This window comes from Zonotrichia albicollis, chromosome 8 (genome assembly GCF_047830755.1).
Source record: "Zonotrichia albicollis isolate bZonAlb1 chromosome 8, bZonAlb1.hap1, whole genome shotgun sequence".
NCBI lineage: Eukaryota > Metazoa > Chordata > Aves > Passeriformes > Passerellidae > Zonotrichia > Zonotrichia albicollis.
Genome location: NC_133826.1, coordinates 23,996,786 through 24,021,260, shown reverse-complemented (window position 1 = coordinate 24,021,260; position 24,475 = coordinate 23,996,786). Strand labels below are relative to the sequence as shown.

Genomic DNA, 24,475 nt, shown 5'->3' with positions numbered 1-24,475 from the left:
GGGGTCCGGGCGGTGCCGGGGGGCGGTAAGCGGGGCCGGCAGGGCGGGCGGCGGCGCCGCTCGGCTCCTCCTTCCCCTTCTCCCTCCTCCGTGCCGAGCCTGCCCCTCCTCCTCCCGCGTTCCCTGCTCCGGAGCCCGCTGTGCTCTGCCTGCCGGCGGCTCCGCGGCTGCCCCTCGCCCGCCCATCATGGCTGCGAGCGCGCCACTGCTGCTGCTGCTGCTGCCGCCGCTGCTGCGCGGCTGCGGGGCCGCCCCCGAGCCGCCCGAGCCGCCCGAGCCGCCGGGGCCCGAGCAGCCCGCGCTGCCCGAGTCGCCGCTGCTGCAGCCCACCGTGCTGCTCGCCATCCTCGCCCGCAACGCCGCACACACGCTGCCGCACGTCCTGGGCTGCATCGAGAGGCTCAGCTACCCCAAGAGCCGCATCGCGCTCTGGTAAGGGCCGGGGGCGGCCGGGGAGGGGAGAGGTGGCTCCGCGGGGTTTGCGGACTCTGCTGGACCGGGCAGCGCGGAGGGGCGGCGGCTGCGCCCAGCCCTGGAGCCGGGGCTGTGTTGTGGCGGCCGGGAAAGCTGAGAGCTCGGCCCCCGTTCCGCGGTCCCCCCGCGTGTCGGCAGCGCGGTGTCTCCGCCGGGAGCCGCAGGGAGATGAGTTATCCCAGCAAAGCTGGCCCGGAGCCTGGGAACATTCAGCGCCGGAGCAAGTGTCCAAATCCACAGGCACGGAGAGCGTGGGGCCGGCTCCCAGCTGGTAAATCCCGGGCTTTGTGGGAGCTGCTCGGGATGTTCCAGGGCTGGAGAGCGGCGGGCTGGGTAGGTGCTGGTGGGCATTGAAAGGAGCATTGTTGCTAGGCTGGAAGATGGATTAAAAGATGTATTCGGAAATCGCAGCATGAGGGCAGCTGCGGCGGTCAAACAGGGGTCGGGATGGAGGAATTGGAGCAGTTTGGGAACTGGTCAATCTGCCTTTGCCAGGAGACAAAGTAAAAAAATAACGTTTCATCCTGACATAAGTGTTGGGAGGAACAGGATCGCTTGGAAGAACCCCAAACAGAGTTTATTTTTTCTCTGTAGAGCCTGATCAAAAGTTCGCTGAAGTCTGTGGTGAACTTAAAAAGTCAGAGTTTCGTTTTACTTTGAAGGGGCGTGGGGAGGACCTGCCCCCCAGTCACATCACTGAAGTGTCATTAAACAGATGTTTCTGTGTATGCTTCAGTAACATGACTGTAATTTGTCTCCTAGTACGGGGCTCTGCAATACGTCAGTGCGTAGATCTTCGTCTTTTTTTTCTTTTTTTTTTTCCCCCCTTCTTTTCGTGTTGCATGTGTAAAAAGCAAGTTGTGCTATCAGGCCAAATTTGGGGTGCCACACAAGTGCGGTGTGGAATCACAAGCTGGTGTGTGGCAGTGGGTAAATTCACATTCCTCTCTGTGTAGATCTGTGACTCCTCATTCATTTGTAACAGTAGGAATTTTGCCAGTTGAGATTTCCTCATAGCAGATGTGTATAAAAACAGATATTATCAGACCCCACATGGCCTGTAATTCAGCTGAGCTTGGTGTTTATAAAAACTTGTGGGAGTTGTAATGCAGTCCTGATCACCAAAGCAGAGCACATCTCAAAATGCCTCCTGCTGTACAAGTGCACAGTAAGTCCTGGGGGGGGGTTTAAGTCCTGAAGATAATTGGTTGACTCCACATGTACTACTTTTTTAGTACATTACTTGTATTATCCTCACTAGACTTAAGGTCTCTGCAATATTGTGTGAAAGTATTGTAGGGACTTACTTTTAACCTAGCTTAAAATACGTTAAGGTTCTTATAAGAAATCACTCCCTTTTTAAGAGGATTGCACACAGATACAAGGCATGGCTAAGCTGGAAAATCTGCTGATGAAAATGTCAAGATTTATAAAATGAGAGTGACTAAAATTGTCAGAGCCACTGGAAGAGAAGTTCTGAGGATGCTCTGAGTTGCCACAGAGAGTGAGAGCTACCTGTGGGGTGGCAGTGGTTCCTTGGAGAGGTTTAGTTCTGCTCCTCAGTAAGACTTGAGTTTTTCCAGAATGTTCAGGACACAAAGTACCCACTCAGAGCAAGCTCACATACGATACCTGTAAAGTCTCTTGAGAACAAGTGAAACCATTCAGTCCATTTCTGGAAGCATCTTGTGTTTCAGAGAGAGTCCTTTCAGCAGATGAATGCCAAGATTTACCTGTGTCCCTGTGTTACTGGGATAGGAGGGCAGGGGAGTGGTGTTTGTCATGGACTTGCGTTCTATTGCCACTTACATCCTACTTCAGCGTTTTCTTGAGTAAGTCAGCATTTTAAAATGCCCAACCGTAGATCTTGAGAATGAAAACTGAAACCATAAATCATCTCTCAAGCTCCCATATGCTCTCTCTGTGTAGCTGGAGGGCTGAAATTGAGCAGTGGATTCCTCTGACAGATTTCTAGGAGGGAAGCTTTGTGAGTGACAGTAAAGATGGGTTAAGAGATAATGAATTTGAAGCAGGCACTAAATTTCCTTTGTGTAGTCTGTATCAATTAATCCCAGGCTTTGTTGCCCTGATACTGAGCAAAAGTCTTACCTATGCTCTTAATTATGACTTAATTCTGAAAGTGATTGTGGGCACCTTCGGGAGGACTGCCGGCTCCTAATGAGCCTTGCAGGCCGTTTGGTCTGGGGCCAGCTGGCACGGAGGAGCCATGGCCGTGCAGTTAAACCCTTCCTTCCCTCCATGGCTGTGCAGTTAAACCCTTCCTTCCCTCCTCGAGATTCCCTCCCGGGAATCATGAAATGCATCCAAGCTGCTCCCTGGCCTGTGTTAACCCCGGCTGTCCTTGCTGGGGACAGGGTCATCCCGGGATTGTGCTGTGACTTCAGCTGGGAATTTTTGTGGTACAGCTCGGGTTTCTGTGCTGGCCCTGCTGACAGACTTGGCCATCGGTGGCCTGGGAGCTCTTGGAGCCGGCCAGGCCGGGGGGAATGGCAGTCCCCTGCTTCAGGGGGAATGGCAGCCTCCTGCCTTGGCCACAGAACATGATCTGGTCCCATGTCACCATGGAGGTGCAATGCTGAAGGGAGCAGCTGTCCCTTCTTGTGGAGGAGGAAGGGTCACAGCTGTCCCCTCTGAGCACTGAGGGAAACGGGCTGGGGCCCACAGCAAGAGAGGCCCAAAGAGAAAACCTGGCTGTGGGACCCAAATGCCACAATGGGAGAGAGCCTACAGAGAAAACCTGGCTGTGGGACCGAAGAGCTTAAAGAGAAAACCTGGCTGTGGGATCCAAATGCCACAATGGGAGAGAGCCTAAAGAGAAAACCTGGCTGTGAGACCCAAGTGTCACAACAGGAGAGCCTAAAGAGAAAACCTGGCTATGGGACCCAAGTGCCACAACAGGAGAGAACCTGAAGAGACAACCTGGCTGTGGGATATAAGTGCAACTTTTTATAGCCACAAAGGTTCTTCTGATGTGCTGCTCGTGTGGCTGGGCTTCTCCCTGAGCTCCCAGCCCAGCTGGGAAACTTGCAGGGAAAGTGTGCAGTATTGTTTGTGCTGGGTTTGGAGAACTGCAAAGGGAGGGAAAGAGATCTTTATCTTGGACAAGAATGACCCAGAAGTTACAGTGTCAGTGTGCCCCAACCCTCTTTTTTTTAGTGGGCGAGGTTGTGGGGTTTTGTTTTGAGCTTTGTCGATGCTGAGTGTTTGAGATCGGTCAGTTACAGGTACGGAGTGTTTGCTTGTCAGGAAGGTTCGTCTTGGCTGCAATAGACAGCCGTTTGAAAGTGTGTGTATTCAGCAGTTTATCACATTGCCTTTCACTTTCCTTAGTCTCAGATTAAGTGATGGTATAGCAAAGAAAGTTGCCTGTAATTTCATCTTCTGCTTCGTCCTAGCGGGTCATCTGCTCTCTCCTCTCTTAGTAACCTGGGGATGGAATGCCTGCATAAATGAGTTGGTGCTTGGGAGCAGTAATTAGGTCCTTTTGTGCTTGAAAATCTGCTTTGGGGATCAGAGTATACTTATATTTCGGAAGTGATAATGTGAACAATAGTGAGCCAGGTGGAAAGATGGGATAAATCCCAGCTGAGAGATGAGTGGATGTACTGTAACACAGCTCCAGTGAGGAAATAGGTTCAACTTAACTGGTAGAAGCTAAAAATAGAAGCTGATGAGATCAGTGTAATAATTGTATTTCATAATTATGTATTATTAGACTGGAACTAGCTGATGACATCTGAGCATTTTCTTATTCTTTTGTGGTTTACTTTTCAAACGTGAAAAAATTCCACATAGAGGGCAAACTCCAATGAGATGCAGGGATCATTTAAAACTTTAATGGCTGTTATTACTCTCAGAGAAATGTTGGCTTTCAAGCACCCTGTGTTTTCTGTCCTTGTCTCCATTTGAGCAACGAGGTCACTTTAATCTTCATGGTCATTATTAGTCACTTAGGAATGCTGACATTCCAGTCTCCTGGCTCTGCCTCTCCTGCTTCTGTCCGCTGGTGTTTTGCATCCATTTCAGGCGTGCTCACCTGTGCTGTGACTTCCATCTGGCAATATTAAAACATAGGTTTTAGAAATTAACTGACTTTCACTTGAAATAGTCAATTTCACTTGTACTTGGCTATGATGAGCCAAGTGAAATTGACTTTCAAGTGAATTTTAACGAGATTCAGTGAATTTCAAGTGAATTTTAGTGGGATTTAGTTTCCTGTTTGTATTTGTAGATACTTTACCTTTATTTATTATGTAGTTTTAATAACAGTCATAGACTAAGAAGGGGCAAGAGTGAGATGGGCTTTGCACAGCTTTGGAATTGCAATTAAGGTGATGTTCCTGTTGTGCAAGATGTTGCAGAGAGCCTTGCTGGCAGAGAACTTGCATTTAGATGACTGCATCAAAAGAAAGAATAGGAGTAAATACTTTCAATTTCTAGCTGGGGAAATAGGGGTAGAAGGGTAAAGTAACCTGCATGAGATTGTTGAATTTATCAAGACTGGAGATAGAATAATCAAGAAATGTCAGTTATAAATACTTCCTTGCTAAGGTCATTTTTACACCAAGATGCAGAAAAATTACTTAAAAATTGAAAACCAGGGAAGGCTAAAGAACTGTTTCCAATATCCATAATCACTTTTTTTTTTTTGGTCCTTTGGTTTTCTCTCCCTCATCTCAGTCTTGGCAAACTGAAGCAAATGGCATCATGAAATTACTCAGTAGAAACATTTGAAGGGAAGCCAAAAATTGCTGCTGTGCCTTGCTGAGGTCTGCATGGCAAGACACAAACCACTCTTCAGCTAAAAACTGTGCAGTTCTGCAGAGAAGCCATAAAAGAGGCGTGAGCTGTGTGATGGCAATGTGCAGGGTAGCAGGAGTTTCTTTATTTTTCCCTGCTGTGGTTACAAATTGCCAGATTCTGATGCTTTTTTGATGACATTTAAAAACCATCTTGTCCCACACTTTATATTGGGGTCTAGTAGACAGCAGTGTGAATATTGCACTAAAAGAAAAAAGGCAAAAATAATTTGTTATCACCATAAAATGAATAAATAGCTCTCCAGAGGTACAGGGATAATACCATAAAACTGATGCTTTAAAATGTGTAGGAGTTCTGTGACACTAGTGAGCATAGTACATTGTGTGTGTTTGTTTAATCCTTTTTTTGTACCTGAATTCTGCATGGTCTGTATCTCTGAAAATGAAACCATTAATTTTGGCTGCTGTCTTTTGGCACCCACCTTTTGAGACAGGGGTCTACCCTGTTATCTGTGTGTCTGTCCCTTGTGTCATGGGCTGCCTGGTGCCATATAGTGCAGACTGTGGGTTTAGAGACTGGAATCCAATAAAATAATCTGTTGCCCAAAAGAAACAGCGGGCAGAGTTCAGTAGCAGAGGCTGTTGTTTATGATAAGCCTTTGGATATTTTCAAAGGTCAGGAAGATCTAGATTTCAAGCTTTTTTCTTTTTTTTTTTTTGCCTCTTTTCATCTGTACAAAGTAGGGATGAAAAGACCTCAAGGACTCATCTAGTTCATTCCTGCCCAGGGCAGGATCCCACTCCATCCCTTCCTTGTTTTTCCAGCAGGGTTAGGATTCCTCATCCAGTCCAAGCTGCCCAGGCTGTGCACTGACCTGTCTTCTGAACCTCCTTCAGCTGGGGGGAAGGTGGGAGGCAGCTGTGGGGCCAAGGATCAGCTATAACCAATACTGGCTGTTGAGTGCTCCTATTAATTTGCCCCTCTCCCAAAAAAAAACTTAAAAAAAAATTAAAAATAATAAAAAAGTCAATTTCACTTGTACTTGGCACACCAGCTATTTCAGCTCCTCATTTCTGGTGAGTGTGGGAGTAGAGATCAGTTTGGCCTGATCAGGGGGAACCTGCCCAATTCCTGCTGTCATTTTCATGTTACAGGGACAAAGCCCTTTCCCCTTGCCCAGTGCTTCTCCAGCTGGGCTAATGCATGGATCTCCTGGGCTGGTTAGTGCTGGGATGCACCTCCAAAGGCTGGCTGCTCCCAAAGCCAGCTCTGGTGAAGGCAGAGCACTGCTTCAGTTCAGGCTTTCGATGTCTCCAGGGATGGGGACTCTGCAATCCCTGGGCAGCCTGTCACTGTCAAGGACTATCCTGGAAATTCATGTGGGCTGAGGGTGGCAGACCTTTGGGATAAAGGCTGATGTTGCAAGCACTTTTTCTCCTTTTTCTTTGCTATTTTTCTGTTAAATGGAGCACGTCATCTTCTCAGAAAGCTGCCTGGTCACTGCCATCAGATTGCTGAGGAAGGGACCCCAGGTGTCTGAGTGCAGCTGGAGAGGGGTCAATCCCTGCAAGGTTTGGCAGGGGCCTTCCTCAGGAGACCAAACCATGGATTTGTGCTGAGCCAGGGATGGAAGGGCTTTTTTGATCTCTTATATGAATTATCACATACCTGCAATTATTTACCTCAGTCCCCTGGGTCTAAAAGTCTTCCTGCACTGGGTCAGGATTGTCTAAAACCAGATCTGTGATGCACATGGTGTGCAGAGCATGGCCCAGCACTGCTGCCATCTCTTGTCCCAGGAGGCTCATCTGGGCTGCAGGGTGGAGGGAGGACCGAGGTGATGTGGGGTGCTGTCTGTCAGAACCTGGAATTTCCTTCCTGTGGCATGATGTCTCAGACTTGGTATTATTGCAGTCTATTTCTGTGCATCTCATTTCCTTTATTCTGGTCAAGCATTGTGCACGTTGATGGTGCTTATGGCCAAGGGTGTATTACAGCTAAATGGGACCCACATGCACCAAAATTTCAGGGTAAAGAAAGATACGAATCAAAAAATTTTTGGTGTTCTCTGATGAAGTGGATTTTTTGTCCTTTTCTGTAGAATGCTCAGTTCCTTCATACAGGCATGTGGCACTGCTAATAAATTCATAATTAATAAAAATACAATTCTTTTTTCCTTTTTTTTTTGTACAATTTGCCTCATACAGTGCCTGAACCAGATTTTAAGCATGAAGTGATTAGTTTTGTTGTGTGTGTGTAGGCATATACATTTGTCTGTATATCTGGTGTCTTTGGGACAGAGCACTTTTGTTACTGTAAAATGATGCCAGTTTTCTTTCCTCAAAAGTTGACTGGGAGACTAATAACAACATGTTGATTTTGAACTTTTTCCATATGACTATGGATCTGGCATATACTTTCAAATGGAGTTCAGTCATGAAAGTTTTATGGTGAACTACTTGGGTTGTGATAGTTTTGCAGCAGAACACATTGTTCCTCTCTTGACGTGATGTTGCACTGCTAAAAACCAGCTAAATTTCAGAGACTGAATTCAGTGCCTAGGACTGAAATTATGCTAATGGCTTATGAAGCAGAATTTCTTGAATTTCTTTGGGAGAAGTGGTTGTTTATTTGAGGTAGCTGTTAGACATTTTGGGAAGTGAAAGCTTACTCAGAAGTGAAGGCTGCTTTTGTTATGACCAACTATTGAAGTAATCAGTGTGGTTTTTCCCCTTTCTAACATGGAACTAACTGTAGAATCAGGTAAAACTGAGCATGAAAGCTGATAATGTTGTTTTGGGAATATGCCCTCACCAAAGTCTGTCCTTGCTGTTTTTCCAGGGATCTGTTAAAACATAGATGTTGATGAGATATTTGTATCATCCATGGTGCCTGAGTGGCTGTAATACATGGAATAAAGAGATTTTCCAGCTATTTCATTGTGTATGGATGGACTGATAGGAATTACACACATGCTATAAAGATAAGCAGATCTTGATCTGGAGCAGGATTTTGAGGCTGTCCCCCTGGAGCTCATGAAGATCTAAATTTATGCTGAAGCATAAGATAGTGGAAGTCCATGTGGCACTACAATGCCATTGTAGTAGGCCTCATTTAAGCTTTTTCACATTAGTTTTGTAAGACTTCAGCTCCAGAAGGGAATTTTTTTGTTGGATTTTTGTTTTGTTTCTTAAAAGATTTTTTTCCTGTAAGGAAGAAAACATTATTTATAATTATGCTTTTCCTCTTCTTTCCTCACACAGAGCACAGGCTTCCCTTGATTCTGAAAGGATTGCTTGCTTGGTTTTGCACTTTGACCTCTCTGCACAGGGAAGGCTATGTGTGGCTGCAGCCTGGTTTGAACTTTGCCCAGTGGCAGCAGTGAGGCTGTATTACCTGTGAAGGATTAGTTCATATCCTGAAGCTGATAGCAGGTGCTTATCTCGAGTTAGCAGGTCAGAACCTTCAGTTAGCAGCTCAGCATCTGCTCTTAAAATAGGTGCTGTGTTGTACCTGTGGGCTAGAATGAGAATTTAAGGTTGTTAGTTATTTCCTCAGTACTTTCAGTCATTCTTATAAGGTGCTTGGGAAAATTCAAGGTCGGGTTGGATGGGGCTCTGGGCAACCTGGCCTGGTTGAAGATTATTCAGAGCTTCTCTTCATTGCAGGGAGGTTGGACTGGGTGGCATTTAAAGGATCCTTCTCACCCAAACCATTTCAGGACTAGAGGAAAAGGCTGTTTTCCAGCATTCCCACTTTGAACTGGTTATTGTGACAAGGAAGGTAAATGTTAAAACTCTGATAAATGCAAACCCTTTGTTGGTTGGGTTTTTGTTTGGTTTTTTTTTTTTTTTTTGGTTGGTTGATTTTTCCCTCTGCTTTTTAGCTCAAACATGTAAATTATTCCCTACCAGACTTTAGCCAAGTGAACTTAAGTCCTGTAGCTGGACTGCTGTATCATTAACTAACCAAAAGCCTGCTTCAGGCAAGTCATAAAAAGATGTCAGCTAGGCTATGTGATTTTGGACAGGAGAAGCTGCCAGAGGTCTGTTCTGTCCCCACAGTTTGTGTCTAGGAGGCAAAGAGGAACATGACCAGTGAAGCTTTGCAGCAAGACTCTTCTCTGTCCATCAGTCATACCCAGTTCTTGTGAGGAAGCAGGAATGTCACATCCTCTTTGCATCAAAAAGAGAGCCAGAAAAACAAAGTGTGTGAGTGAGATGGAAACGTGTTTCCAGAGCAGGTGCTGAGCTCTGTGCTTGGCTGCACTGCTCCAGGGAGCTGTTTTGCCTTTTCCTTGGGGTGTCCCAGAGTGTGTCCTTAATGCTGGGAGCCTCCCTTGTGGTTCATTGAGGGTGTGTTCTTACTCTTGCAAATGCTTTTTCTTACATGAAGACAACAAATACATTCCTTTAGTCTAACCAGAAATTGTAATTAACACCATAGCTCATAAGGACAATGGCAAAAATATTTACAGTTCAGTGAAAAGTACAGCAGTTACATGCAAAAGTCACTACACTAGACTACCAAAAATCTTAATTTAAAAAAAGACATTAAAATATATGTTAGCATAGGAACTGCATAATTAGGGTAAAGATTTGTGTTTTCATTTTGGAAAAACAGTAAAAGGCAAGCTCTTACTCTTTTCTGTAAACTGAAGGATTAAAAGGAGTTCTAGTGTCTTCAGGAACCGCTGGCCTGCATTTTATTTCTCATTAATTCTTGGCTACAGTTGGCTAGAATTACCAGTGGGAGAAATAGCTGGAATAGCTTTCAGGTTTGGAAATCTAAATATTCAAGGATCTGTTTCACTGGTGGGTTGTACAGGCTTACAAAGTCAGGAGGAGGGGTGGTGTCAGTAGGGAGCAAGGTTGGATAATCTCCTGTGTTATGGACAGGATCCCTTGCTGCCCGAGGAATTAAAGGGAAGTTAGGTCTTGGGAGTGGGAAGACTTTGAGAGCTCCAGTCACTTCTGAAGATCCTACAGATGGAGAAAAGGGCTGATGACAGTGGAGTGTCTGGCATGACCTTGTGATGCCCCTGATTGGGCTGGGATTCCTTAGAGCCTTGTGGTGAGGAGTAAGATTTGGAGATGTTAATTTTCTGGTGGATTCTGCGTGCTGGCAGAGTTGGGAAGCAGATTGGTGTTGACTTGGCTGGATGGCATTTTTTTCTCTCCGTGTGTGCAGAGGGTTTCTGGAAGTCCTTTAACTGGAGTTCTGCACTTTCAATGCCTGGAACTCCACAGCTTCTCTAGTTTGGCCTGGCTCCAGCTCCTCCAGCACTTTCAGATGGGAGTGGGATGTTGGTAGAGATTAATCCTTTCTGTCCCTTTCGCTACACAGGACAGCTTAGGTGAGGTTTGGGGCTGGGAGCTCCAAGCTGCTGTAGACTGAGATATGAGCAGGTTATTCAGGCCCTGGAGGTTTAGAAAAGCCAGCTGCTGGTAGAGACCAGGCACTGCGTGTGCTCTGTGGCATTTGTATGGTTTAGCACAACCAGTTCCTGCAACAACAGAGCAGCAGCCCAGTACTGTGCTCATTTTTCCCAGTCTGACTCCCTTAGCATGACTTGACTCACTCCCATGAATCAGGCTCTGGATGCTGCTGGTGTTTGCTCCCGATGATATGTGCTCCTTCAGTAGCAAGAGCTGGATGGAGTTTCCATTTATTTGTCTCTGAGATGGGCTCCATGGGTTTGGAGGAGCCTACCCAGCCTCCTCTAAACTGGTTGGTAGAAAATAATAATTGCTTTTGGGTCTTCTGCCTCCTCAAATATTTTCTTCCTCCGGCTTTGGCTGTCAGAGACTATGGTTGCAATTTTTCAAAACACCAGTCTGAAATAAGTTCAGTGTGTGTGACTGGAATATGAAAATGTCACTGGTGCTAAATACTGTCTCTTAATTTATAATTTCTTTTAAGTTCCATTTTTTTACTTGAAGCAGGATTTCAATGGAAATTACCATACGGAATTTTAAATGGAAATTAAGTTACTGAGTGTGTTTGTGATACATGTTTTATCACTCCTAACATACACTCTCTCCCCCTTCTCCATTTATTTCTCACACAAACAAGTTATTGCTTCCACAAAAACTCTTGTCAATGAGATGTTTTTTCAGACTAGTGAGCTCATGGCTGTCTGCTGGCAGAACTGTGCTCTGACTTAATACAAATGAAGGCTGCTGCCAGGATTTTTTGGCTAATACCTGAGCCTTGAAGGAAGCTCTGTTTCACAGAGCAAGAATTGAGCTGCTGTCAGTGGTGCTTCCAGCAGCCTTGCCTACAAACTTCCCATCTGGATTTTTCGATGAGCCAGTCTTTGTAGATGTGGTGCAGATTTAAGGGGAAGAATATGTGTTCAGGGCTAGGCTGGGCCTAAGCAGGAGTTTCTTTTCTATACTCAGCAGTTCATTGGTTGATTCTGCCTGTGGAAAGCTTCAGTCACCTCCAGGTTTGCTCTCTTGCACTTTTGCAAGGTGCAGAACTTGTTGCTCATGGAGCATGTGGATCAGAGTGACAGGTGGCAGCCAGAATAAAGCCAGAGAGATAAAAGACTGAAGCACATTTCAGATGTGCTTATCTCTCCCAGAGATATGCTGAGGAGGAATGTGCTTCAGTCTTTTATCTCTCCAATAGAGTGAGATCTCCAAGGAGAAATGATGGTGTGTTACATCTCCCAGCCCAAACTGCCCACCTGGCAAAGCTGACCAGGCTCCTGTAGCTCCTGCAGGTGTGGGGCTTGTTGGGTACTACAAGGACACCTTTGGGATAACCCAGAGGTCGAGGAAAACATCTGGTTTCAATAGTTTGGACACACCTGGACCAAACCTCCAGCTTTTCCTCAGGTAAATGTATTTATTCCAGGTCTGCTGACCCAGCAGAAGTATATTTCTTCCAGTTCTGTGCTGGCATAGAAGTTAAGAATATACTTGCCCAAACCCCTAGATTTCAGCTCATTAGATCTCATACTGAGTTGCATGAGCTGAAGAGGTTAATGAAATTCTTTAAAACCAGAGTTCCACCCAACTGCAGCCACTGATAAACTGGCAGAAGTTTAAGAGCAGAATGATTTCTCAAAGGATACAGAACCAACCTCTCAGTTTTTCCATGAACTGTCTTTATTTCATGTATTTAAGGAATCCCTCTAGTGGCCTGGTATTTCTGTGATATATCAGGTGTTCCCTTGCAAGCTGATGTTGCACATCAGTTGCTGCTATTGTATGGATTTGAGATGGAGCTATTGAGGGATTATTTGAAAGGCTTTAGAAGAAGAATCTGAGATGGTTTCAGATGAAAATAATTTTTTTTTTAAGTGCTGGGGTTTTGGTTTTTTGGGGTTTTTTTTTTTTGTTTGGGTTGGGGTTTGGTGGGGTTTTTCACTGGGTTTTTGGTTTAAGTTGTCTTTTGGGGGGGGTTGTGAGTTTTTGTTTTGTTGGGGTTTTTTTTGAGTCAAGCAAGTGATGCTAAATCTTTGAATTCCATATGGGGCCATTAGCCTGCACTCTGCAGTAGATCATATTAAATGATCTATTGAACACAACTCCCAGCAAACTTGATAGCTTCAGCAAATAAAGCAAGCCATTAGGTTTCAATTTATCTGCTGATACCTCACATCTCTGTGTAAACCCCAAAGCCTTCAAAGACAGTCATGTTATTTTGTCTGTGGGTGCATATTTTCTAGTATCTAAGAAGTTGTGGCATGTTATCTGCTATTCCCTGTGCAGTGCTGGAGTTGGGGTTAGGATGGTGTTTACCCCTGGCAAAGGGAGAGCCTGGGACTGGATTCCTGCATGCTCAGCAGAGGGACTGTGGGTTCCTTGAAGCTGGACATTCTCTGCTCTTTCATTCCTCCCACAGCAATGCCTTGTGCTGAGGTATTCCAAAAATTCAGTTTTCCAGCCTTTGCAATTGCCTGAGAGCCCCAGGGAGCGGAGATGTCCAGGCCTGGGAATGCTGCTGGACAAGTGCTGCGATGCGTGCGAGGGCTCCTGGGCCAGAGCATGTCCCTGACGTGTCCCTGTCCCCCGAGGGACCCGTCAAGTCCAACACCTGCAGGTGTGCTGAGGCTGGAATGAGCTTTAACTCATGCACTTCATCCCCTGGGATGGGGAGAGCTAAGATGGGAATCATTCCCATTGGAAAACAGCGTGGTTAGGTGCCATGCTCTGCAGAATAAAGGCATGTGTGCATTTTCCAGGGCTTCCAGTTACCCAGTTTCCTAGGAACTGGCTGCTGAAAGACGTAAGTGCCCATTTCCTCTCTTTATTTACTTCCAGTCATGGGGGGAAAACTACCTATCCTCAAACTGTGCATTTGTGGTCAGGATTAAACCTTTAAGAGATAAGTTGTGCATTTGCATTCTTCTCCACACCTCCCTTGCTGATGCTACCTTCAGTGCTTGGCTCTCCCAGAGATTTGCCTGGCTTCAGTGGATGCTCCCTGGCATTTGGTCCTCTCCAGTGACTGCTCCTGAAATCCACACAAAGAGAGCAGACCAGCAGAAGTGAGAATCGTGATGTTGTGGTGTGCAGAAGAAGCAATCCCATCCACCAAGCGTCCCTCTGATTCCATCATCCAGTTTCCTTAGCTGTGGATGGGAAATGTGCAGCTAAGGGCTGCAGAGCCTTTAGCTTACAAGAGTAGGGTTAAGACCTCACTGTTTGTCTTCTCTTTAGCATTAAGTCAGCCATCAGCACAGCACCAGTTTTCCATCATTTTGACTCCAGTCAGTCTTTTCCAAGAGACAGTGTGTTCTGAGCCTGGCATCTGTAGTGTGTCCTGTGTGCTGACCCCACAGCAGCCATGTGTGCAGCACATGTGTGTCCATAGGAGAGGCCCTGTGGGTTTCTGTATCCCTGAGTGAAACATGAGATCACAAATGGAAGAGATTCAGATCCAGAAATTTTAGCAAGCCCAAAGTATTTGGAATTTAAAGTAGAAATACTTCGTTTTTAAATTTTTTCTTCTCTCCAGTACTAGTATTTCACTGCTTTAAAACTCTAAACCCTAAAAATCAGGGACTTCACATCAAAAAAACCCAGAGTGGTTTTTTTTCAGTGCTGGAGGCAAAGTACTTGGATGGGAAGAGAGATTTTGTCTGTGAGTTTGTGAGAGTTTCTTAAAAGCAACACAGAGGAAAAGTTGTTCTTGATATTGGCCACAAATTTATCATTAGTCTGACAAGTACTCTCTGAATGCACTAAGTAAACTGCTCTACAAAAGCTGAATATCTGACATTTATTTCAGTGTATATTTTGGAAAGAATGTTAGCTTATTTTATTATTTCCAGCCCTGACACCCACTCCTTTTTTTGGTGACTTGGGAAAATCCATTAATCTTTTTGGTTTTGTTTCTCTCTCTGCAAAATGAAGCTACAGTGCTGCCTCAGTGCAGCGTTGAGACCCTTGCTGTGGGTTTTGGGCATGGCCTCTGACCTCTGTGATTCACATCACCCCATTCCCAGGGGTACATTGCAGATCAGCACACCCAGCCATTCAAACCAAGAACACTGCAAAATCTGTCAGGAAAAACTTCAGAAGATTTTAATTGGTGAATTCATTATTTCATCCTAGCATGAATGAAACACCTAGAATGGTGTTTGTTGTGTTTTCTCTCTCCCCTTATTCAGAATCCTGTCAGCATATGAGGTTGTCACCTTTTCAGCTGTTTCTTCATCGGAAATGGGATGGACAAAATTACATCCAGGAAAACTCCCTACTTCATCTGTAAAGGTTGAATATATTTTTCCCTGCTTGGCTGCAGTAGTTGTTTTTCTATTTTCTTAATTATGTATAAAACATTTTCAGGCATTTGCCAGCAAATATGATGTAATCCATTTATTTTCAAGCAGTGTACCATTCCATGCAATTCAGAGAACCTCTGTTTTCCAGGGTAACTGGCTACTTGAGGAAAATTAGGCCAAAATTATGAAGTCTCAAGTTCCATGCTGGCTTCAGCAAAGTCTAACTCTGAAATAACTCACTGATGACTGTAAGTGTTAGTTTAGTGTTGGTGAAAGCAAAGTTTGGCTTAAATTCCTTTATGCCAAGGGAAGCCTGTGCCAGGGAGAGAGTAATGAAACCTGCTGTGTTTGTGTCCTGTGAATTTGCAGTGGAGCAGGGGAAATGTCTGGTCTGATGTTGTTAAATATTTTGTATTGTGGGTGTGTCTTGTAGGTTCACAGGGATGGTGCTTTGGTTGGGTTATTAAATTGCTGATTCTGAGAGGGAAGTGCTGGTCAGATCTCCAGTGTTGGCACTTCAGTTCTGCTTTTTTGTTGCTGCTTCCTTGATCCCAGGATATGGAAGGTTGAATGAGTTTTGTCCGAGTTTTCATGGGTGTTCTCTGAAGCTCTGATGATCCTTGAAAAGGCAAAAACCTGATATTCCTGTTTCTGTGACTAACTCAGGTGCTTTATCCTCTGGCTGTGCCATTTTGTGGAGTGTGACAAGGTGTAACAAACTGCACCCTGGGCATCACCCTGGCTGGTGCCTTGCACAACCTCACCTTGGGTGCTGAGGGGACCCTGCTTCGTGCAGATGGTGAAGAGGAGGGGCTGCAAATTCCTTGCTAGATGGACACAGAGGGAGGGTCAGGCACCCAACACCAAACTCAGTTTGACAATGCAATGAAGATGTGATGTGGTGAAGAGCTTCAGCTTCCTGCAGGCATTGAAGTTCTTGGAAGCAGGGTCTGAATTAATTAGGTCCAGGAAAGGGGCATGAGTCAGTCCCTAAAGCCTGGCTGCTGAATACAGTATTGTGTAAGGTCACAGAAAGTGACTGTAAAGCTCATCCAGTGCCACCCCCTGCCACGGACAGGGACACTTTCCACTATCCCAGGTTTCTCCATGGCCTCTCCAGCCTGGCCTTGGGCACTTCTAGGGATCCAGGGGCAGCCACAGCTTCTCTGGGCACCCTGTGCCAGGGCCTCACCACCCTCACATGGAATAATTCCTTCCCAATATCCCCTCTGTCCCTTCCCTCTGGCAGTGGGAAGCCATTCCCTGTGACCTGTCACTCCAGGCCCTTGTCCATTCTCCAGCTCTTTTGTAGGTGTGCTCCACTAGAGTGACAACCTGGCTCCCAAAGTGTCTTCTCCTGTGGTTATCCTATGGATTGGGAAAACCTCTTCCCTGCTGTAGAGGTGACAGCTCTGCAGCCATTTTTTATCATTCAGAGGCAGTGACAAACCAGCTGAAACTATGCTGAGTGTTTGATTTATTTGTTTTTACTTTTCTTGCATTGCCTTTTCTGTATGGTTCTTTTTAATATTAATGCAAACTGCAAAGCTAGTGCATGTGCCTTGACTTAAAGACAGATTGTCCTGACCTGCACTCATCATCTCCTTTCATTTCCTGACCATATGGCAGGCAGCAGCATCCTGGGATATGTGTTTTGTGGACAATATTAGCTTCCTTCAGGTGGCTCCCACCAGCTGCAGCACCTTGGATATCTTTGGATGAGCTTGGAGACCGTGTGGATGGAGTTCATGCCTCTATTTCCAGGGGCATCCACTATATGGCTAACTTTTGCTGCTGTGTTTTGAAGCTTCTTTACCTGTGGGTCAGATTGAAAAGGGATTTTAAAGCAGAAATTCTTCTCCTTTGCTGGAGAGAGGTGTTAGCTCTGTGAATTCTTGAAAGGCCAGGTTGGAGCAACTTGGGCTAGTGGAAGCTCTCCCTGCCCATGGCAGGGGGTGGGACTGGATGGGCTTTAAGGCCCCTTCCAGCCCAAACCATTTAGGATTCTCTGGCTTCCCATCAGCCACAGCCATGCTGTGCTCTAGGCAAAGCCTTGAATCATAGAATCCTTAAGATGGAAAAGGACTTAATGGTCACAGTGGTCTGGCTGTAAAAGTGAGGATAACCTTGCCCTTGCCTGCAGACTTGACTGATCCTGCAGAAACACAATTATGGAATGGAATTACAGAATGCCTTGAGCTGGAAGAGACCCATAAGGGTCATGGAGTCCCACTCCTTGCTCCTCAGCGTTACCTAAAACTAAACTGCGTGACAAAGACCTTCACTGAGAACCTCCTTGAACTCAGACAGGGTTGGTGACGTGACTTCTCTGGGGAGCCTGTTCCAGTGACACCCCTGTGGTGCAGCTTCACTCTATTTTCCCATGTCCTATCACTGGTCACTAGAGAAAGGAGTCTCCATCCTTGGAAGCATTCAAAAGCAGACATGATTTTAATTCAGACATGACTCTGGGCAGCCTGCTCTTGGTGGCCCTGCTAGAGGAAGGGGGGCACGATGACCTCCAGAGGTTCTTTCTGTGATTCTTGTCCTCTGATTCTGCATTATCAGCCCAGGGGATCATGTTGGAAAGCCCCTGTGCAGCAGTGGGGCTGGCTGCCCCTTGGGACAGCCCTGGGGCTCGGAAGAGGAGGTGCTCCAGCAGCAGGAGGAAGGCCAGCCTGCCTGCAGGCTTGCTGTGATCTGGGGCAGTGCCTGGGTCCCTTGGGAGATACAAGATGTAAAACATGGCAGCTCTTCTCCTTGAGAACCACTTGTTACAGCTCCATGGTTGACTTTTCTTGCTGTACCTCCTGACTGTATTTTGAAAGCAGATTCTGTGCTAACGTTTTTCATCCCAAAGGTAACTGACGTGCTTGTACAGAAGCTGTAGAAGAAGCAGTCAAGAAATTTACTTCTGTTTCTATTCCTCTGTGTCTGTACTACATGTTATAAACACCTGGGATTTTATCATCCTTGTGTTGCCCAGATTTCCTGCAAGCAGCCAGTAATTCACAGCCGGCTGAGGCGAGCAGCAGTGTTTATGATGTGCCTGTGCCAGCCTTGGCCCTGTTATCTTGCTCTGTAAGAATAAACTGAAGTTATTCTTAGTGGCTAAAGCTCCATGAGTTTCTGGGTGCACAGACAGCCCATTGTGCTGCCTGCTGAGACAGTGCTGGGGATCACACAGTGAGGTTTTAACAGGAGGTCTGGGTCCTGGGGAGGGTTTGGCTCTGACCCTTCCAGCAGCACTGAAAGGGGAATGGTATTCCATCAGCTGAGCGTAAACTCAACATGTTTTTCCTGTGCAGCATAGCAAACTTTAACTTGGGTATGATAGATTTTTTTTATTACCTTTCACAAGCAAACTAGAAATAGTTCACAGACATCTGCTGATCACAGTTTGAAAACTACTGCTCTCAAGCTACCCTGAGGTTGAATTCCTTTGGAAAAAGTCTCACTGACTTTGTCTGCTTCTGTAATCACAGAATCACAGAAGGTTTTGAATTGACCTTTAAGCCCATCGAGTCCCACCCCCTGCCATGGGCAGGGACACCTTCCACTAGCCCAGGCTGCTCCAAGCCCTGTCCAGCCTGGCCTTGGGCACTTTCAGGGATGGGGCTGCCACAACTCTGGGCAACATTGGTAAGTAAGATAGCTGGTAAAACACACCCTGAGGGTAATCAGCTCTAGGGGCAGGGATGGAATTACCCTGCCCAACTGGGCTTGGGCTCGTCTGTGTTCTGTATTATCCATTCCTGGTGGGAGCATTGCAGATCCTTGTGGTGGAAAGAGTTTCCCTGAAAAGCAGTTGAAAAAAAAACTTAAATTGTTGTAAATGCTTTTGCCTGTGCAAGGCAAGTCTGGAGCTCTCTCTCGGGGTCCAAACCTTTAAACTTGGCATGGCTCCCTGTATGAGAGCAGGCAGAAGGAGCTGTTGGAGTGACAGCAGCCATGTGTGCGTGCTGACGGCGGCGCTGGGATTTCTCCGTGTGTCTGCAGCAATCCGTTCATCGGGCGCATGCTCCTGCTGCAGCCCTCTGTGCCCAGACACTGAGCCCTTTCATGGAGAAGTGCAGAGTCATATTTCTGAGTGCAAATTAGCCAGGGGATTGTTAGCAGTGTGCGCTTGGCCAGGCTCATTTCTGAGAGCAGCTCTGGCGCTGGAGCAGGGGAGGTGTGGGCAGACACCCCTGTGTGTGTGCTGCCAGCAGAGGGGGGAGCCCAGGGCTGGCCCCCATTCTCTTGGGGGACAGCTTACACACGGGGCCAAGTGTCCTTCAGCCAAATGTCCTCCAATTTGACTTATTGTCTCTCACAATTAGACTTTTCCATAGGGTGGGCATCAGGAATATAACGCTTGGCACTGGGCTCATTGTCCTGTGTGCCCCAGGAGTGCTCAGGACCTGTCCCAGCCTGCTGGGATGCATTGCTGGTATTGCAGTGGGTGACTCAGTGCTGAGGCTGCTGCATCACAGCAGTCCCAAGTGTGGGACCCTGTCTGAGTCCAGACTCCCTTCCTGCCTCTAACTCTCCTTTTCCAGGCCATTGTGGGCAAGGACAGATGGTTATTCTGGTGGAATGGACGCGTACTGGTGTGAGCCTCAGCTTTCTCTGACTGTACAGCTCACAGGGGCAGGGGAAGAGCAAGTACTGATCTCTTCACTCTCTGTGACCAGTGACAGGAGTGGGGAAATGGCTGGGGCTGTGCCAGGGCAGGGTGAGGTTGGATATCAGGAAAGGTTCTTCCCCAGAGGGTGCTGGCACTGCCCAGGCTCCCCAGGGAATGGGCACAGCCCCAAGGCTGCCAGAGCTCCAGGAGGGTTTGGACAATGCTGCCAGGGATGCACAGGGTGGGATTGTTGGGGTGTCTGGGCAGGCACAGGGTTGGACTGGATGATCCTGAGGGTCCCTTCCAACTCAGCATAGTCTGTGTTGATCAAAGGAGGCTTCTCAGAGGTGGGTGTAGAAAAGCGTGAGGTGCCACAGTCAGCTCTGCAGGTCTGGTGTGGACTCCTGCAGCATGACTGCAGATCATTCAGTGAGTGTACCCCTGCATGCACACATCCAGCCCTGCTGAGCTGGAAGGTGCCTCCCAGCATTTGTGCCACATTTTTTCAGGAATCCTCACGCACACACCGAATGCTTTGCTGTCGAGGTTTCTTCAGGATGTCTGTGTGCACCTGAGTATGCAGGCAGGTAGCAGCCTGCTGCAGACAGCTCTGCAGGGCTGGCTGCTCTTGTCCTGCTGACAGTACTTTTCAGCCTGCAGCGACAGCAAAGGAATTCCTGGTCCACTGGGGAGGCACAGAGTGTGCATGGAGATCTGCCCTGAGTTCAGAGCTGACCTCAGACAGACCTGCTGTGGGGGCAGTCCTGTTACAGGGTCTGCACAGGGGGAAGTTGTTGAAAGCCTTCTAAGAAATAGTAAATTACTGAGTGAAAGGCTTCCCTCAGCCCTGCTGGTGGGCTGGAGGCTGTGAGCTATGTTCTGAAGAGTTCTGCAGGGGAAGAAAAATCTGTGTTTCAGTGACCTTTGCCTGAAGCTGTGGATAAAGCTTGAATGTTCCAGGGAGTCTGATGTGAAAATATGGAATAGTGTTGGTCTTCATTAACTGTTTAACTTTGAGCATCTCCTACCCTGCTAAACATAGCCATTTTTCTCTTTCCAGAGGCAAAAAAATCGCTTTGGATAGCCAAGCATCCTTTGCCACTTTGTTTGTAGGATGAGCAGTTTATGGCCTATTTTTATATTTCTCTACTCCAAATGCTTTTGGACCTCTTCTCCAAATGCTAAATTTGGGATTCATCTCTGAGAACACTGTTGCTGGCACTCATTGAGCTCTTCTTCCTGTTCTCTTATTCTGTTATTTTAGGTTTGTGATGGCCTCAAAGAAAAGCTGTCTGACAGCTTTTGTGAAGAATGGCTTTATTGTTGCCTATCAGCAAAATTTTCACATGAAAGGGTCAGTTACTGTGTGAAGCTCTCCAGTGTCACACAAAACATCCTGCCAGTTTCCAGATCACAGAGCAGATTCTCCATTGGTAAAAGAAGTTGAGAATTAGCTCAGTGTATTTCTTATTGCTGCTTGAACTCCTAATTAATAATGTGAATTAAAATATTCCATTTTTGTCCCTAATTTCTTATATTGTTTCTTTCAGCCAGCACTGTACAAGAGATGAAAAATCACTTGTTTGTAGTTATTACGCAGTATTCCAGCAAGAGTGTGTTTCTGTGTGCTGAAATTACTTTTGGTCCTGTAGGATGATTAGAATGAAAACTAATTTGCAATGAAGTCATATTTCATATTTTAAGTCAAGAGTTCTTAGAAATGTCTTTCCTGGAAGGGCACATCCTTACACAGCTGGGAGGAATGGAACATACCAGCCTCACCCACATAACTTTGTTATGTTCAGCCAATCCTGTTTGTCTCTGGATGGGGCTTGGAGCAACCTGGAGCAGTGAAAGGTGTCCGTGCCCATGGGATGAGTTCAGGGTCCCTTCCAGCCCAAACTGTTCTGTGGTTCTGTGGTTCTGTGTAGAGCTGGTGAAAGCTCTTGTTGGGTGGTGTGGGACAGAGAGGCATTACAGGGAGACAGTGAGCACTGGGGGCTTACTGGTACTTGTAGGGCAAGCTTCTGACTTTTTCTGGGAGGAAAAAAATGTCCATAAATTAAAAAGGTAAGCTACAAAAAGATTTGTGTCTGTGTTTCCCTCCCTGCTGGGTGTCTGGTGGTCCATGGTGTGAGTGTTCTCACCAGGGGTGAGGCAGGCTCTGGGCTCTTAGCATTGCTGTATCTGCAGGCTTGGTGCTGAGACCAGAGCTTTTCAGGTGTTTCTGTTTTGGGGACGCTTGGCAGTGTGTTACAGGCCCATATTCAGTGTGACCATGGAATAATCAGTGTTGCTGAGCACCTAAATATGAAACTCATCAATTTTTTTGTTAGCAGATACAAGAATATTTCTAAATCCCAGTGTTCTTTCCCAGTGGCTTACACACTTACATTAATCTCAAACAGCTGCATCAGCTGTGTCTGAGTTAGTTGCTGGGAATAAGCTATCCTTTCAGAAATTACACAACTGTTTCAATTAATTCCTCCTTTGAACAACTGATCCCAGAGGCCAGTCACCACCCTGATCCTGCATGTATGGGATTTCCTGGGCTTCCCTTTGGGGCCTTGTTCCCTTGAAGCCAAGTCTGCTTGGAAATACAAGATGCAGCTGGGGTTTTGTTTCTTTAAAGATTAGCAGCTTTAAAGCATGGGGAGAACTAAAGACAGAGAGAGGACTTGGGACTGAAGCAGCAAGAACCTCCTTTGCATTGCAAGAGAATTCCCATTGCATGGATGCCAGGGAAGCTGTTGACTTTGGCATGAGGGAGCCAGAAGGGTTGATTTAGATTAGATACAAGGAAGAGTTTTTTACAATGAGTGTGCTGAGGCCCTGGCCCAGGGTGCCCAGAGAAGCTGTGGCTGCCCCTGGATCCCTGGCAGTGTCCAAGGCCAGGCTGGATGGGGCTTGGAGCAATTTGGGATCATGGAAGGTGTCCCTGCCCATGGCAGGGGTGGCACTGGATGGGCTTTAAGGTCCCTTCCAGCCCAAATCATTCTGGGATTCCATGGTTCTGTTGTGGGGAGTGAGGGACAGGAAAGTGAGTGATTTCTTGAGGTAGCATGGAAAGAGCCCAGATCCTGGTGTGCACAGAAGTATGTACACACATACATCTGTGAGTCATTCACTTGGACTTGGAAGACCACTGAAGGTTTTAAAATCATTGCTGCTGCCAGCACAATCCATTATCCACAGCTGCTGAAGGGCACTGGGAAGGAGTTAGAGGGGAGCCCTGTGTGCTGCATTCCTGTGCTCTGAGGTCCTGTTCTTGTCCAGCTGCCCAGCCTGGGGAGCTGCACTGCTCCTGTTGCTGGTTCCACACTCCCACACAGCTCCCTGCCACCCATCTGGGCCCAGGTGGCCTGGGGACCAAGTTAAAATAAAAAACAAAAGAAGGTACTTCCAAAAGTCTGTCCTTAATTAAGGAAAGCCTGGAACAAATGCCAAGTCCCTACAAAGCCAAAAAGTCTTATACATACATTAGAATTTTGGCAACTTATTTAAATGCTTAAGCAGTTCTTTGAACTTGGGCTGAATGTTCAGGCTCTGTTTATGAAGTGTGTGAGCACAGTTGTGCTAAAATAAGTGATTTAGATGGTTTGGATCTGTCCAGAATCTCTGGACTACATTGTTGGCGTGTTATCCCTGATCCCATGGGTACCTGGGAGATCTGAGTGTCAAATTCACAGATGTGAGGTAGGGCTGGCAGACCTGAAAATCATCTGTTATCTGAGTCTGGTCTCTCTGCTGGATGAGCAGGAGATATATCTGCCCGTCGTGTGACAGGCAGGGGGAGTGTTTGGAAGGATACAGGGAGCCCTGCTTGATTTGTTGCTTTTTTGAGATGATCCTGGGCAGGAGAGCACAGAGTAGTTGACAGTAGCTCAATTTAAAATCATACAATAGAGTAAACAAATGGTTTGGGTTGGAAGGGACCTTAAAGCCCATCCAGTTCCACCCCCTGCCATGGGCAGGGACACCTTCCACTATCCCAGGCTGCTCCAAGCCCCACCCAGCCTGGCCTTGGACACTTCCAGGGACTTAATCTGTGGTAAGAACAGACATTTTCACAGCTGGAATTAAATCCCTCTTACTGTGCTGCAGAAGTGTTTTGCTTCTGTCTTGTTTTGAATTTTTTTCCTTCCTCTTTAGGATCCATCCCTTCTCTTCCAGTCTCTTCTGGTGCACTGTTCCTGGTCAAGGTAATTCATTCCTGGCTCCTAGTGGAAACTGCCACTTCAGGGGGGGTTATATTTTGACTTGGTTTTCTAAGCCTGGCAACTTTCAGACAAAAAGAGCAGGGAGAAATGACTAGTCTGTTACTTTATTTACCACTTGTTTTGGGAAAACTAAATCCAAATTTATGTTTGACTCATATTAGGGCTCTGTGGCTGGACTCTGCTTTTTCAGTTATTTTTGGCCAGGCTGATCTCACACCCAGCATGAGCAGGGCAGCCTGGGTGACAGGAGCTCAGACCAGGAGCTGGGCTCTTGGGCTGCCTCAAGGGACTGTAAGCCAAAGGCTTTTATGCGGGATCTAAATTCAGAGCTTAAAACTCCCATCCTGTGCTCTGTGCATTGTGTGTTGTTAGTGTCATGGTAAAAAACTTGGGGCTGCTGGAGTACATTATTAATAGTGGCTGGTGCTGGATGAAGTGGTGTGGATTTTTCCAGTGCTCTGGGGTCTGAAATGCCTGGAGTCTCCCCAGAGCACTGGGGGAACCCCCCATGCAGCGCTTGTTGCTGCTGGCTGGGCTCAGGAGGGGCTCAGGTGTGGTGATCACATGCCCTCTGAACAGAGAGAGACATAGCTCTCCCAGGATTTTCCTGGGAAGCTGTGAGAAAGTTCAGAGAAAGAATTAAAACTG

The 24,475-nt window shown here is 46.6% G+C and overlaps 1 protein-coding gene across 1 annotated transcript in view; it reads left to right on the top strand.

Moving 5' to 3' along the window:
- COLGALT2 (collagen beta(1-O)galactosyltransferase 2) overlaps positions 1–24,475 on the top strand; it is a 46,592-nt gene continuing 22,117 nt past the window's right edge. The window contains exon 1 of the mRNA XM_074546287.1: positions 1–432. Coding sequence (XP_074402388.1) covers positions 188–432 — 245 coding nt within the window. The 5' untranslated portion in view covers positions 1–187. The remainder of the gene's footprint in view (positions 433–24,475) is intronic.